The following is a 14989-nucleotide window of genomic DNA, read 5'->3' on the forward strand; positions in this document are numbered from 1 at the left end:
TGGGATGGGTTTGGGATGGGTATGGGGGTTGGGTTTGGGGTGGGTTTGGGATGGGTATGGGGTGGGTTTGGGATGGGTTTGGGATGGGTATGGATGGGTATGGGATGGGTTTGGGGTGGGTTTGGGGTGGGTATGGGATGGGTTTGGGGTGGGTTGGGGATGGGTTTGGGATGGGTTTGGGATGGGTTTGGGATGGGTTTGGGATGGGTTTGGGGTGGATTTGGGATGGGTTTGGGATGGGTTTGGGATGGTTTGGGATGGGTTTGGGGTGGGTTTGGGAAGGGTTTGGGATGGGTTTGGGGTGGGTTTGGGGTGGGTTTGGGATGGGTTTGGGATGGGTTTGGGGTGGGTTTGGGGTGGGTTTGGGGTGGGTTGGGGTGGGTTTGGGATGGGTTTGGGGTGGGTTTGGGATGGGTTTGGGAAGGGTTTGGGGTGGGTTTGGGGTGGGTTTGGGATGGGTTTGGGATGGGTTTGGAGTGGGTTTGGGGTGGGTTTGGGATGGGTTTGGAGTGGGTTTGGGATGGTTTGGGATGGGTATGGGGTGGGTTTGGGAAGGGGTTTGGGATGGGTTTGGGGTGGGTTTGGGATGGGGTTTGGGGTGGGTTTGGGGGTGGGTTTGGGGTGGGTATGGGAAGGGTTTGGGGTGGGTTGGGGATGGGTTTGGGATGGGTTTGGGATGGGTTTGGGAAGGGTTTGGGGTGGGTTTGGGGTGGGTTTGGGAGGGTTTGGGATGGGTTTGGGATGGGTTTGGGAAGGGTTTGGGGTGGGTTTGGGATGGGTTTGGGATGGGTTTGGGATGGGTTGGGGATGGGTTTGGGGTGGGTTTGGGATGGGTTTGGGGTGGGTTTGGGATGGGTTTGGGGGTGGGGTTTGGGGTGGGTTTGGGGTGGGTTTGGGATGGGTTTGGGATGGCTTTGGGATGGGTTTGGGGTGCGGGGATTTTTCCTGGGGCGCTGCTGCTCCCGCAGCTCCTGCGTGGCTCCTGGAGCAGGAATTCTCCTCTCCAGGCTGGAATAATGGCCCGTCCTGGTCTCCTTAGAAACCGCGGCTCCGCATCTCCCCGCGCATCCTTGGAGCTCCTCCTGCTCCCGCCGCCGATTCCCTGCGATTCCTCCGCATTTCTCCAACTTTTGTGCCGGGATTTCTTTGGGTTCGGTTTGTTTTTTAATGAGAGAATTTTAACGGTTTTTGTGTCTCTTTCCTCCCACAAACCCGAGTCCTTCGGGAACGGTTGTAGTTCCCCACATTTCCCTCTCCCCTCCCCTCCCCTCCTCAACCCAAACTCGCTCCCGTTATTTCCTGGAAAGCTGAAATTTCCCGGAGCTTTTCCCAACTTTCGGGGCTCTGTGAGGAAAATCTCCTCATGGATTCTGGAGGTTCTGTGGGTTTTGGGGAGCAGCTCCTGGCTGGATGTGGGAGCTCATCCTGAAATTCTGCCAGCAAAGCAGCCAGCAAAGAGCTCTGGAGAAGGGATTTATTTTGGGAATAAATAAATTTTGGGACGTGCAAACCCAGCTCCGGGGCAGGACCTGTCCTGTGAGGGTGGGAAGGAATTTTTGGAGCTGGCCTGGTGCTCTGGATTCAGGGAATTCAGGGGGGAAAGGGAAGGGAAGTGGCTTTTTTTGGTCTTTTCTGGAGGAGGGAAGGTGCCAGGGGAAGTGGGAGACGGAAGTTTGGATGGCTGCGAAGGGGAGGAGGTTGGGAATGCCCCAAAAATAGGAGCCTGAAATTTGGATGTCTGGGAAGGGGAGGAGATGGGAACACCTGGGAGCTGGGAATACCCACATAGGTGAGAGACTGAAATGCGGGTGTCTGGGGAAGGGGAGGAAATCGGGAACACCACGAAAATGGGAACCTGAGGTTTGGATTCCTGGGGAAGGGGAGGGAATTGGGAACGCCACGAAAATGGGAACCTGAGGTTTGGATTCCTGGGGAAGGGGAGGAAATTGGGAATACCCACATAAAGGGAGTCTGGGAGGCCAGGTCCTGGCAGCCCAAAGCTGGAGCCCATTCCCAGCAAGGAGCTGGACTCGGGCCTGGATCTTGGCCATCATTCCCAACCCCACACGTTTGTTTTCTCTCTCCTCCCATGAAAAACTCCCACAAAAAACTCCGGCCCTGCCTCGGTGCCACCGTGAACGCTTTATTCCCTCTCCGGGGCGGCGCGGGGCAGTTCCCGTTCCTCGTTCCTTCCCTGGGAATGAAATCCCAGCCCCGAGCTCCCGTTCCCACCCCTGTGCCCGGGAACGGCGGCGCCGGGAGCGGAACAGGGATCGGGGCTGGGATCGGGGCTGGGGTTGGGCTGGGATTGGGATCAGTGGCACCATCAGGCGGCTTTTCCCCCCTTTCCCGAGCTCTTCCCGCTCTCCAGGGGCTGCGACCCTTCCTCCAACGGAGCCCTTTTAACCTGGAATCCCCAACCCCAAGCAGGCCGAGCCATTATTGCACTGAGGAACTCGAGTCCCGACCGTGGCTCTGTCCTGATCCCACATCCCGAATCCGGCCCTCGCTCCCCTTGATTCCACATCCCGAATCCGGCCCTCGCTCCCCATCCCGGGGCCACCACTGCCGCTCTTCCACCGGGGGAAAACGGGAAATTCTTCTCTCCTTCCATGCTTGCGTTTTCCAGGGAGTATCCCCATTCCAAAGTCATCCCCATCCCTCCCCGCTGCCCCTGGTGCCCCCAGGATCTCGGGAATCGCTGTCCGGGAATCGCGACCCCAGAATCGTGGCCAGGGAATCGCAGCCTGGAATCTCTGCCAGGGAATGGAGGCCCAGGAATCCCGAGAATCGCTGTCCCAGAATCGCGACCCCGGAATTGCTGTCCCAGAATCGCGACCCAAGAATCTCTGGCAGGGAATGGCAACCCAGGAATCCCGGGAATCATCACTGTCCCAGAATCACAGCCCCGGAATCCCAGCCTGGGAATCACGGCCCAGGAATTGCCGCCCCGGAGTCGCTGCCCAGGAATGGCGGCCCAGGAATCCCGGGAATCGCTGTCCCAGAATCACAGCCCCAGAATCCCAGCCTGGGAATTGTGGCCCCAGAATCGCTCCCCAGGAATGGTGGCCCAGGAATCTCAGGAATCGCTGCTCCAGAATCCTGGGATTCGGTGCCGCGGGAAAGGCGGGAATCACTGCCTGGGAATGGCAGCCCCAGGAATCCCAAGAATTGCTGCCCCAGAATCCCAGGATTCGGTGCCCGGGGAATCGCTGCCCGTGAATGGAGGCCCAGGAATCTCAGGAATCGCTGCCCTAGAACCCTGGGATTCGGTGCCCCAGAAATCCCAGGATTTGGTGCCCCGGGAACTGCAGGAATCGCTGCCCAGGAATCGCTGCCCGTGAATGGTGGCCCAGGAATCTCAGGAATCGCTGCCCCGGAATCTCGGGATTCGGTGCCCAGGAATCCCAGGATTCGGTGCCCCAGGAATCCCGGGATTCGGTGCCCCAGGAACCGCGGGAATCTCCATCCCGGGGCTCACCCCGAGGGGAAGTAGGGCCGCTGGCTGTGGCGGTTGTAGTCGGGACACACCTTCTGCACCAGGCGGTAGTCGCTGCTGTAGAAGGTGACGTAGACGCAGACGGCGCGGAAGGGCTGCGAGCACAGCCAGGCCGCGCGGCTCTGCGTGTGCTCCTGCGAGCACGTCTTGGCCGGGTCGAAGGTGCACAGCGACGTCTTCCTGGCCCGCGCCACCTGCTCCGACTCCACGCGGCAGTTGAACACCTTGGACTCCTTGGCCTCCATGAAGATCTGCTGCTCCAGGTCGAACTGCACGGCCTTGGTGGGCGGCACGAGGCTCACGGAGATGTTGCCGTGGCCCGTGGAGTTGTGCTGGAAGAAGACGTTCACGCTGCCGTTGCCGTGATCCACCACCTTGCCCGTGATCAGCAGGTTCAGCTTCACCGTCTTGATGTTGGAGTAAAAGTCTCCCCAGCCGAAAAGCTTCTGCAGGGGCCTGCCCGGGGCTGGCCACGGGTCCCGCTGTGACCGGGGAGCGAGCTCCAACGCAGGCCGGTGAACCGGGAGCTCCAATGCCGGCCGGTGAACCGGGAGCTCCAGCCCAGCCCGGTTCTGCAGGGCTGCCCCGAGCTCCAGCCCTGCCCGGTTCACCGGGAGCTCCAGCCCGGCCCGGTTCCCCGGGGCCCCCCCGAGCTCTCGGGAGGCGCTGCCCGGCCCCGGCAGGCTCCGGTTCTGCGGCAGGGCCGGGCCCAGGCCCGGGAGGGGTTTTGGGGAGAGCAGCTCCCGCAGCCTCGGGGCTCTGCCGCGGGCCCGGGGCTCGCCTGGATCCGCTCCTTTCCCGGGGTCCTCTGGAGCGCACAACACCTGGATGGGGGCACGGAGGGGCTGCGGGTGGCATCGAGCCCTGCCAGTGTCACCCAGCCCTGCCAGCCCCTTCCCCAGCGTCACCAAGCCCCTTCCCCATGGTCACTCATCCCCTGCCAGCCCCTTCCCCATGGTCACCAAGCCCTGCCAGCCCCTTCCCCAATATCACCGAGCCCTGCCAACCCCTTCCCCATGGTCACTGAGCCCTGTTAGCCCCTTCCCCATGGTCACTCATCCCCTGCCAGCCCCTTCCCCAGTGTCACCGAGCCCCTTCCCCAGTGTCACCCACCCCTGCCAGCCCCTTCCCCAGTGTCACCAAGCCCCTTCCCCAGTGTCATCGAGCCCTGCCAGCCCCTTCCCCATGGTCACCAAGCCCTGCCAGCCCCTTCCCCAGCCCTTCCCCAGTCTCGCTGCCCCCATTTCCCCTTTATTCTCCTCTGTTTCCCCTCCGGCAGCGGCACCTCCAGCTCTCCTCCCTCCCGGCCGCTCCGGGAATGGGTGCGAGCAGCCAGGATGGCTCCGATTCTGTTTCTGCCCGCTCAGAGCACAACCCCTGCACCCCCTGTGCCCTCACCCCCACCCCTGACCCCCCTCCATCCCCGCCAGGGCTTGGGGACCCCCGGGGCAGGGGGACAGCGCAGGACAAGGGACAGCGGAGCGGAGCTGTCACCGGGGGAGCTGCCCCGGGCTCCTGCGCCAGCTCCGCTCCCGGAACCCCCAAACCCCACACCCAGCGGGGCTGGGGGCACCCGGGGGGGCTGTGGGACCCGAAAACCCCGGCGTGCCCGGGGCTGACCCGGCCGAGGGGGCAGCGGGAAGCGGAGGAAGCTCCGGGAAGCTCCGGCTCGGCCCCGGCTCTGCCCGAGCCCTCCCCGGCTGCCGAGCGGGGTTTGTGGGTGCGGATCTCTGGGGCCATCCGGAGCCTTCTCCTCGCAGCCCTGCCCGCTCCCCGCGGCCGAATCGCAGAAGTTTTGGGACGCGTTTTCTCCCGGGAATGCGGGCTCGGCTTTGGGGATCCCCGCACGCCCCCTGCCCGAGGCTGCGCGACCCCCGCGGCCCCCGTCCCCCCCTGCCCGCCCGGCGCTCACCAGCAGCGCGATGCTGCCCTGGAGGAGGAGGAGGACGCAGCTCCGAGGAAGAAGAAGCATTTTCCAGCCGGCGCCGCCGCCTTCTCGGCGGCTCCGCTTTCGGGGAGGCTTTCGCCGGGATTTTCCTCCTTTTTCCGTCTTTCCCTCCCTTCTCCTCCGGCGTCAGCGAGGGGCAGGGGGGGTCCCCGTGCGGAGCGGTCCCTACGGCCCCCCCCGGCCCATGGTGGCCCCGGCGGCTCCCCCCGCCCCGCGGGGCCGCTCCGGGTCCGGGCGAGGCGCGGCGGCTCCACCTGCGGCCGCCGCCGTGTCCGTGTCCCCCGGGCTGACCCCTCCCCGTCCCCGTGCCCGCCCCGCCGCCTCCCGGGCCCCGCGGCCGCCCCTGCGCCCCCCGCCCGCCCGGGGCTCAGGGAAACTCCGCTCCATGCCCGGCTCGCTCCATCCCCGCTCGCTCCGGCTCCGCTCCCGCCTCCCCCGCCAGGTGCCGGGGCCGAGCGGCACCTCCGGAGTAACCCTTTGGTGCCCGCGGCCCAGCGCAGCCCCCCGAGGGGTCCCTGGGTGGTCCCTGAGGGGTCCCTGGGGGGGCTCTGAGGGGCTCTGGGGGCTCTGCAAAGTCCCCGTGGCTCTCTCATGAGGGGCAGCACTGGGAGAACGGGATGGGGGCACAGGGGGGACACGCGGGGGTCTCAGCTCTGTCCTTGTCGCCGGCGTCGCCCTCTGGGATCGGCCCCATCCCTCCATCCAGGGAAAGGCAAAAGTCTTTGATCACTTCGGATTCCCGTTTATCCATAAAGGAATGACAGAGATCCCCTAGAAAGGAGCCAGAGGCCGCTGGTTGGGATCTGTGCCGGCTTTTAGCCCGTGGAGGGCAGCAGTTCTCCTTCTCCCACCTTCCAGGACAAGTTGGAACACCGGGAATCAACTTCCCAAGGGCAGGACTGGGATCAAACCCGGGGTTCTCCCGCCCTGAGGAGAAAATCCCATTTCTTTACATCCCTTTGTGCTCCTCTCCACATCCCTCCCTCATTCCCCCTTTCCCTGAGCTGCTTTGGGGATGCAAAAACCAGAGCGAATTCCCGGGACGATCCCGGTTTGGAGCAGGATCGCTGCCGGATCGGCCCCCAGGCTCCCGGGGCCGGGTTTGGAGCGGGATTTTTGGGAAACGGAGCCAGGCTGGGTCCCGCAGCGCTGCTCGGCTCCTCCCGGAACCCTTGGAAAGCCGAACCCTGCTGGAAACCCGACCTTGGGCAGGAATTTCCTGGGAGCTGGGTCGGGGTTTATCCCCTGGGGACGCGGGAGGACAGAGGCGCCTCACGGGAATGGATTCCTCAGGGAAAGGAGGGATTTGGTGGCCTCGGAGCCTCTCCCGACCTCTCTGATCCTGCCGTTCTCAGACTCCTCCTGGACCCCAAAGGAGATCCCGGCTCCCGCGCCAGAGCGAGCAAAAAGTGACGGATCCCCCCCAAAACCCTCCTGGAACCCAGGGCCGGTAAATCCCAGCGGCGGGCGGGGTCCAGGAGGATTTTGGTTTGGTTTTGGTGGGAACCGAGCCCCGGCGGCGCTGCCAGGCCCTTCCCGGCGCTTCTTTCCCGGGTTTCTGTTGCCCTCTAGCGGGACCCGCGCTGGGAAGAGCGGCCGGGACCGGAGGGAGGGCTCGGCCGTGCCGGGAAACCGCGGGGTGAGAAAGGGGAAAGGGGAGAAAAACGGGGCCGGGAGCGACCCAAAGCCGGTGCCCATCCCCGGCTCGGCTTTGGGGAACGAGGAGTTCCAGAATTGGGGATGGGAGAGACAGAACGGCCGGGAACGGGAATTTCCGGGGGGCAGGAGGGGTTTGGGGGTTTATGGGGGGCAGGAGGGGTTTGGGGGGCTCATCCCAGGCCCATTCCAGGGGATCCCGATGGAGCGGGAGGCGGAGCTGGCGCGGACGGGCTCAGACTCCCCCGGGAGCGGCGCAGATGGATCCGAGCTGGGAAAGGCGTGAGCGGGATGATGATGATGGGGATCCTGCCCGGGATAAGGAGGGGGGTTATTCCCGGGACAAATATGGGGATTTTTCCCGGGAAAATGATGGGATTTTTCCCGGGATAATGGTGAGGCTGCTTCCCGGATTATCCTGGGATAGGGAGGGGAAAGGAAAAGGAAAGGAAAGGAAAGGAAAGGAAAGGAAAGGAAAGGAAAGGAAAGGAAAGGAAAGGAAAGGAAAGGAAAGGAAAGGAAAGGAAAGGAAAGGAAAGGAAAGGAAAGATGAAAGGAAAAAGGAAAGGGAGAGAGGAAGGAAGGAAGGAAGGAAGGAAGGAAGGAAGGAAGGAAGGAAGGAAGGAAAGAAGGAAGGAAGGAAGGAAGGAAGGAAGGAAGGAAGGAAGGAAGGAAGGAAGGAAGGAAGGAAGGAAGGAAGGAAGGAAGGAAGGAAGGAAGGAAGGAAGGAAGGAAAAGGACAGGATTGGTTCCTGTGGCTCCCCCAGCCGCTCTTGTTGTGGCTTTTGAGGTTTTAACCAATTAAAGGAACAAATTGTCCATTTGAGCGAAACTCACACTGCGAATCCCAGTCCCAGGGGATCCCGATCCCGAGCCAAAATCCCAGCCAGCAGCAGGAGAAAAATCAATTTTTATCTGAGAAAATCGAGCGAACTCTGAAGCTTTCTCCCTTCTGTCTGCAAAACCCTTTCATTTCTGCCTTTTTAATTTTATTTTTTGGCTCAGATATTCCTGTTCTTTTTTTCTAAAGGGTTGGGCTGAGGAGACTGAACTGAGATTTAGGAAGAGAGGGATGGGGACACGCTCCCAGCCAGGCTTTGTCTGGAAAAAGGGAGGAATTCGGGGCTAAAATCTGTTATTTTGATACGGGGCTGATTAAAGCACAGCCCCTTTCCAGAGAATTTCTCCAGCCTAATTGGATTTGCTTCCCCCGTTCCCGTGCACTCCTTGTTTGGTTATTTATGGAAAACATCTGTCCGAGGCCTGGCAGCTCCCCGAGCTGGGAATTCAGGGAAAATCTTGGGGATTTTCTTGGGGAAAAACATCAAAATATCGGGAACCCTTTGAGGGGACAGCGGGGGCGGCCAGGACCCCACAGCAGGGCAGGGAAAAGCCCCAATTCCATGGGAAAAATGGAATTTTCATGGCTGGAAAATGGAGCTTCCTGCCCCCAATTGTGCTGGGATGAGGCCAGGAATGGTTTTTCCAGGTAAAAATCGGGATTGGTGTCCCAGAGCTGATTCAGCTGTGATTAACCCGGGTAATTAATCCAATTAACGCCAGGGTGGGACATGAGCTGTTCCAGGCTGATCACTCTGGAGATGTCCATCCTTTCCCGGGGATTTTATGGATTTTGGGAAGTTTTCCTCATTTTTCCCACTCCCAAGGGGCTGGGACTGAGGGAATTGGTGCCGCTGGGGCCAAATTCAAGCAGGAATCTCCAAAATTCCCATGGGAATCTCCCAATTCCAATGGGAATCTCCCAATTCCAGCTGGAATATCCCAATTTCAACAGGAATCTCCCAATTCCAGCAGGATTTTCCCATTTCCAGTGGGAATCTCCCAATTCCAGTGGGAATCTCCCAATTCCAGTGGGAATCTCCAATCCCAGCAGCATTTTCCCCATTTCCAGCAGAAATTTCCCCATTTCCAGCAGGAATCTCCAATCTCAGCAGGATTTTCCCCATTTCCAGAAGAATTTTCCCCATTTCCATCAGGAATCTCCCAATTCCACTGGATTTCCCCCCATTTCAGTGGGAATTTCACTGAATTTTCTCCATTTCAGTGGGAATTTCACTGGATTTCCCTCCCCATTTCAGTGGGAATTTCACTGAATTTCCCCATTTCAGTGGGAATTTCACTGGATTTCCCCATTCCAGTGGGAATTTCAGTGAATTTCCCCCCCATTTCAGTGGGAATTTCACTGAATTTCCCCCATTTTAGCAAGAATTTCACTCTCTCACATTCCCGGGCTTGGCTCCGTGTGATTTTCCCGAGCTCCCCGCGCTGGGAACGGGCGGAGGGTGAAACCCGAGCCGAGCCCAGCTGATGCCAGACCCAGGCTGGGATGGGAGAGAGGAAAAGGAGAGAAAAACATCGCGGACCTCCCCGGGACAGCGGGAATTTCTGCGGGAATCCATCCCAGAACCGCCTGGCTGCGGCCCAGGCTGGGGCTGCCACAGGGGCGCGCTCCTTCGGAGGCGTGGGATCCCAAATCCAGGGTGGGAATGGGGGGCTGGAAACACAAAATCGTGTCTGGAACCCCAAAATCTGAGTTGGAACCCCAAAATCTGTGCGGGAACCCCAAAATCAGTGTGGGTACCCCAAAATCTGAGCTGGAACCCCAAAACCTGGGTTAAAATCCCAAAATCTGGGTTAGAATACCAAAATCTGGGCTGGCACCCCAAAATCTGGACGGATATGCCAAAATCTGGGTTAGAATCCCAAAATCTGTGTTAGAATCCCAAAATCTGGGCGGGCACCCCAAAATCTTAGCTGGCACCCCAGTATCGGATCTGGAATCCCAAATCTGGGCTGGCACCCCAATATCGTGTCCGGCACCCCAATACCGTGTGTATCACCCCAAAATCTGTGCGGATACCCCAATACCGTGTCTGACACCCCAATACCGTGTCTGACACCCCAAATCGGGGCTGGCACCCCAATACCATGTCCAGCACCCCAATATCGTGTCTGGCACCCCAAATCAGGGCGGGTACCCCAATATCGGGTCTGGCACCCCAATACTGTGTCCGACACCCCAAATCCTGGCTATCAGCGCGGTTCCGGTGTCCCCGAGCGGCTCTGGGGGGATTCGGGACCCTCGGGGGCCCCGGCCGAGCCCCCCCGGCCCCTCCAGGGCTCCTTCCCGGCGCTCTCGGCATTCCCAGGCCGCTCCCGGCGCCCGATGGGGACAAAGGGACCTTTCAGGGCCGGGATGTGACTCAGGGCGCCGTCCCCACCATCGGGGGCTCCTCTTTGTCCTTTGTGCTGCTCCGGCCGCCGGAGCTTCCCGCGGGGACAGAGCCAGTCCCTGATGGGTCGCCAGAGAATTCCCGGTGTTTCCACCAGAGAATTCCCGATGTTCTCACCAGCCAATTCCTGATGTGCTCACCAGAGGATTCCCGATGTGCTCACCAGAGGATTCCCGATGTTTCAGGAGAGAATTCCTCATTTTTCCACCAGAGAATCCCAATGTTTCCACCAAAGAATTCCCAGTGTTTCCCCCAGAGAATTCCCAGTGTTTCCCCCAGAGAATTCCCAATGTTTCCACCAGAGAATCCCAATGTTTCCACCAGAGAATTCTCAGTGTTTCCACCAGTGAATTCCCAATGTTCTCACCAGCCAATCCCCAACGTTTCACCAGTGAATTCCTGATGTTTTCACCAAGGAATTCCTGATGTTTTACCAGAGAATTCCTGATTTTTCCGCCAGAGAATTCCCAATGTTTCTACCAGAGAATTCTCGATGTTTTCACCAGCCAATTCCTGATGTTTCCACCAGTGAATTCTCGATGTTTTACCAGATAATTCCCGATGTTTCCCCCAGAGAATTCCCAATGTTTTCCCCAGCCAATTCCTGATGTTCTCACCAATGAATTCCCAATGTTTCCACCAGCAGGAGCTGTGGGCCAGGATCCCCTCCTGGGTCCTTCCAGGGGAATTTGGGTCCCTTCGAGGGAGATTTGAGTCCTTCCAAGGGGATTTGGGTCCCTCCAGGTGAATTTGGGTCCCTCCAGGGGAATTTGGGTTTCCAGGAGTATTTGACTCCTTCCAAGGGAGATTTGTGTCTTTCCAGGAGGGATTTGTGTCCCTCCAGGGGTATTTGGGTCCTTCCAGGAAGAATTTGGGGTCCCTCAGGGGGCGATTTAGGATTTGAGTCCTTCCAGGGGGATTTGGGTCCCTCCAAGGGGGATTTGGGTCCTTCCAGGGAGGATTTTTGTCCTTCCAGGGAGGATTTGGGTCCCTCCAGGGGAATTTGGGTTTCCAGGGGATATTTGCACCCTTCCAGTGAGGATTTGGGATTTGGGTCCCCAGGGACAACACCCGGGGTGGCCAAATGCCCGCGGCCGCTCCGAACCCCTCTGGATCCAGGACCAGGATCTGGGAGGTCGGGGCTGGGAAGGAAAAACAACCCCAGGGCTGGGAAATGGGGCGGGGAATCTTTTGGGGATAATCAGGGATATTTTTAGGATCCCGGCCCGGGGTTGGACGGGAGGGAACGGGATCAGCTCCAAGGCGGAATCTGCGGGGCCGGGGCGGCAGAAAAATCCCACAAAAACAAACGGGGAAAATCCACTGGGAGCCGAGAGCGCATCCCAAACCCGGCCTTGGCTGCGCTCCCCGGGAACGGCCGCGCTCCCTAATTAATGCCGGGCTAATTAAGGGTGGGATGGCATTTGGGAGGCCTGGATCAGCCTGGGTCTGGGTTGGAATGTTTTGGGATGGTTTGTGATGTTTTTGGGATGTTTTGTGATGTTTTTGGGATGTTTTGGGATGGTTTTGGGATGTTCTGGGATGTTTTGGGATGTTCTGGGATGTTTTGGGTTGTTTTGGGGACGTTTTGGGATGTTTTGGGATGTTTTTGGATGTTTTGGGGATGTTCTGGGATATTTTCAGGATATTTTGGGGGTGTTTTTGGGGTGTCTTTGGGTGTCTTAGGAAATTTTTGGGATGCTCTGGGATGCTTTTGGGATGTTTTGAGACATTTCTGGGATGGTTTTGAGACATTTTTTGGAGGTTCTGGGATGGTTTTGGGATTTTTTTTTGATGTTCTGGGGTGGTTTTAGGATGTTTTTGGGATAGTTTTTGGGATGTTTTGGGATCGTTCTGAGACTTTTTTTTTTTGATGGTTCTGGGATGTTTTAAGACATTTTTGGGCTGTTCTGAGATGTTTGAGGATATTTTGGGGACGTTTAAGATGTTTTTGAGACATTTTTTGGATGCTCTGGGATGTTTCCGGGCTGCTCTGAGCTATTTCAGGATATTTTTGGGATGCTCCCTCCCACATTCGGGGCAGGGCCGGGACACTCCCGTCACTCCGTGCTGACCTTGTCCCATTTCCCGGGGGTCTCCAGGTGCTTCCAGAGGGTTGGGAATCCTCACCAGGAGCCCGGAGCTCTGGGTGGTCCTGAGCCGGGAGCGCTGCCAGGGCCGCCCTCGCCCCCAATAATCCGGATTTCCACGGGCTCGGTGTCCCGGGAGCGCCGCAGATCCCGGAATTTGCTCCCCTTTGGAATTCACGGAGCTCCCGCGGCGCCCCCGGAGCCGGGAATGCCGAGGGAGTGGGATTGTAGTGGCATTCGCCCGGGATTCTCAGTGGGAATGGGGTTTTATTGGGATTCACCCAGGATTCTCAGTGGGAATGGGGTTTGTAGTGGGATTCACTTGGGATTTTCAGTCATAATGGGATTTTATTGGGATTCGCCCGGGATTCTCAGTGGGAATGGGATTTTTATTGGGATTCGCCCGGGATTCTCAGTGGGAATGGGATTTTTACTGGGGTTCTCCCGGGATTCTCAGTGGGAATGGGATTTTTATTGGGATACACTTGGGATTTTCAGTGGCAATGGGATTTTATTGGGATTCATGTGGGATGTTCAGTGGGAATAGGATTTTATTGGGATTCACTCAGGATTTCCAGTCACAATGGGATTTTATTGGGATTCGCCTGGAATTTTCAGTCACAATGAGATTTTATCAGGATTCACTCGGGATTTTCAGTGGGAATGGGGTTTGTAGTGGGATTCACCCAGGATTTTCAGTAGGAATGGGTTTTTATCAGGATTCTCTCAGGATTTTCAGTGGGAATGGGATTCTTATTGGGATTCACTTGGGATTCTCAGTCACAATGGGATTTTATCGGGATTCTCTCAGGATTTTCAGTGGGAATGGGATTTTAGTTGGATTCACTCAGGATTTCCAGTCACAATGGGATTTTATGAGGATTGACTTGGGATTTTCAGTGGGAATGGGATTTTTATCAGGATTTTCAGTGGGAGTGAGATTTTCGGTGGGATTCACTCAGGGTTTTGGTGGATCCAGGTGCTGAGGAGCCTCATCCCAGGGATGCTCCTGGGATGAATTGGGATGAACTGGGACAGAGATGGGATGAACTGGGATGGGGCTGTGACGAACTGGGATGGAACTGGGATGAGCTGGGATGGACTGGGACAGAGCTGAGATGGAACTGTAATAAGCTGGGATGAGATGGGATGAACTGGGACGGAGCTGGGACAGAGCTGGGACGGGGCTGAGCGCTTTCCCAGACTCCAGGCCCGGCTGGGCTATCCATTCCTGGCACCGGGACCTGCTCCTCCTCCTCCTCCTCCTCCTCGGGCTCCTTCCAGGACCTCCGGGGCTGTGTCCAGCTGCCTTTCCCATCCATCCCGCGCTGCCGCCCCCGGGCTGGGAGCTCTGCCCGCGGGGAAGGCGATACCGCGGCACGGAAGGACAGATGGACGGAGCAGAGCCTCTGGAACCTTCTCCGGAGCCTCCTCCGGGTCCTGGCAGGGTCGCGGAATGGTTTGGGGTGGGAAGGTGAATCCCAAATCCGGGATCCATCCCAGTGAAACCCCAGGGATCCAAGCCCAGGAGCCGGGCAGGGTTAATTAGCAGGGATTGGGGATTGGGCGGGGTTAATTAGCAGGGATTGGGGACTGGGCAGGGTTAATTAGCAGGGATTCGGGATTGGGCAGGGTTAATTACGAGGGATTGGGGATTGGGCAGGGTTAATTAGCAGGAATTCGGGATTAATGAGCGGCTGCTCGGGTCCTGCTGAGGGCAGCAGAATTCCCGGGCAGTGCTCGGGGCATCCATCGATCCCGCAGGATTTATCCCCGAGGCATTGCCGGGAAATGGCTCCGATCAATCCAGAGCCAATTATGGGCCCGGGAGGGGAGAGAGGGAAAATTCCCTCTATGGGAAAGGGAGAATTCCAATATTCCCTGCCTGGGAAAGGGAAAATTCCCTCCTTGGGAAAGGGAGAATTCCCTCGCTGGGAAAGTGAAAATTCCAAAATTCCCTCACTGGGAAAGGGAGAATTTCCTCCCTGGGGAAGGGAAAATTCCAATATTCCCTGCCTGGGAAAGTTCCAAAATTCCCTCGCTGGGAATTCTCATCAGAGCTCCGTCAGACCCCGAGGACATTCCCAGGATTGGGCCAGGAGGGATCCCCGGGAATGGGGGAAATGGAAGAACCCCAAAACTCCAGGACCCCGTGGGATTCCCAGCCCCATCCATCCCCTCCCTGCTCCCATTTTTCCCTCTCCGCTCCCCCAAACCCGGGATCCGAGCCCAGGGAGCCCCTGGAGCCGCTTTTTCCCCCCTCTTTTCCCCCTCTTTGGGGTTTTTCTGGCCGGGTTTCCATTCCAGCCCCATTTCCTCGGAGCAGGGCCGGGTTTTCAGGGAGCTGCAATTCCTTTGTCCCTTCCTTTCCCCCCGCAATCCGAGCCCCCGCAGCTGACGGGGAGCAGGGAAGCGTCAGCTGCTGGAATCTCCGATTCTGGGAATATTCCCCCAAAAGCTCCCCCGGGGAGGGAAATGGGGATAAGGTTTCCCGTGGTGCCGGTTCTGGGCTTTGTTTGGGAGGAGGCGATGATTTCCCGGG

At 58.5% G+C, this 14989-nt stretch overlaps 1 protein-coding gene across 1 annotated transcript; it reads right to left on the reverse strand.

Annotated features, from left to right (window-relative positions):
* Positions 1-3294: 3294 nt before the first annotated feature.
* Positions 3295-5593, reverse strand: NXPH3 (neurexophilin 3). Its single transcript, XM_054293358.1, has 3 exons — positions 5412-5593; positions 4144-4323; positions 3295-4026 (listed from the first exon to the last, which is right to left on the reverse strand). The coding sequence occupies exons 1-3, from the start codon at positions 5469-5471 to the stop codon at positions 3478-3480; spliced, it is 789 nt and encodes a 262-aa protein (XP_054149333.1). The 5' UTR covers positions 5472-5593; the 3' UTR covers positions 3295-3477.
* Between the last annotated feature and the right edge of the window lie 9396 nt (positions 5594-14989).

Source organism: Melozone crissalis, unplaced genomic scaffold (genome assembly GCF_028551555.1).
Source record: "Melozone crissalis strain CALT ecotype California unplaced genomic scaffold, PUWL_Pcris_2 ptg000138l_1, whole genome shotgun sequence".
Lineage (NCBI taxonomy): Eukaryota > Metazoa > Chordata > Aves > Passeriformes > Passerellidae > Melozone > Melozone crissalis.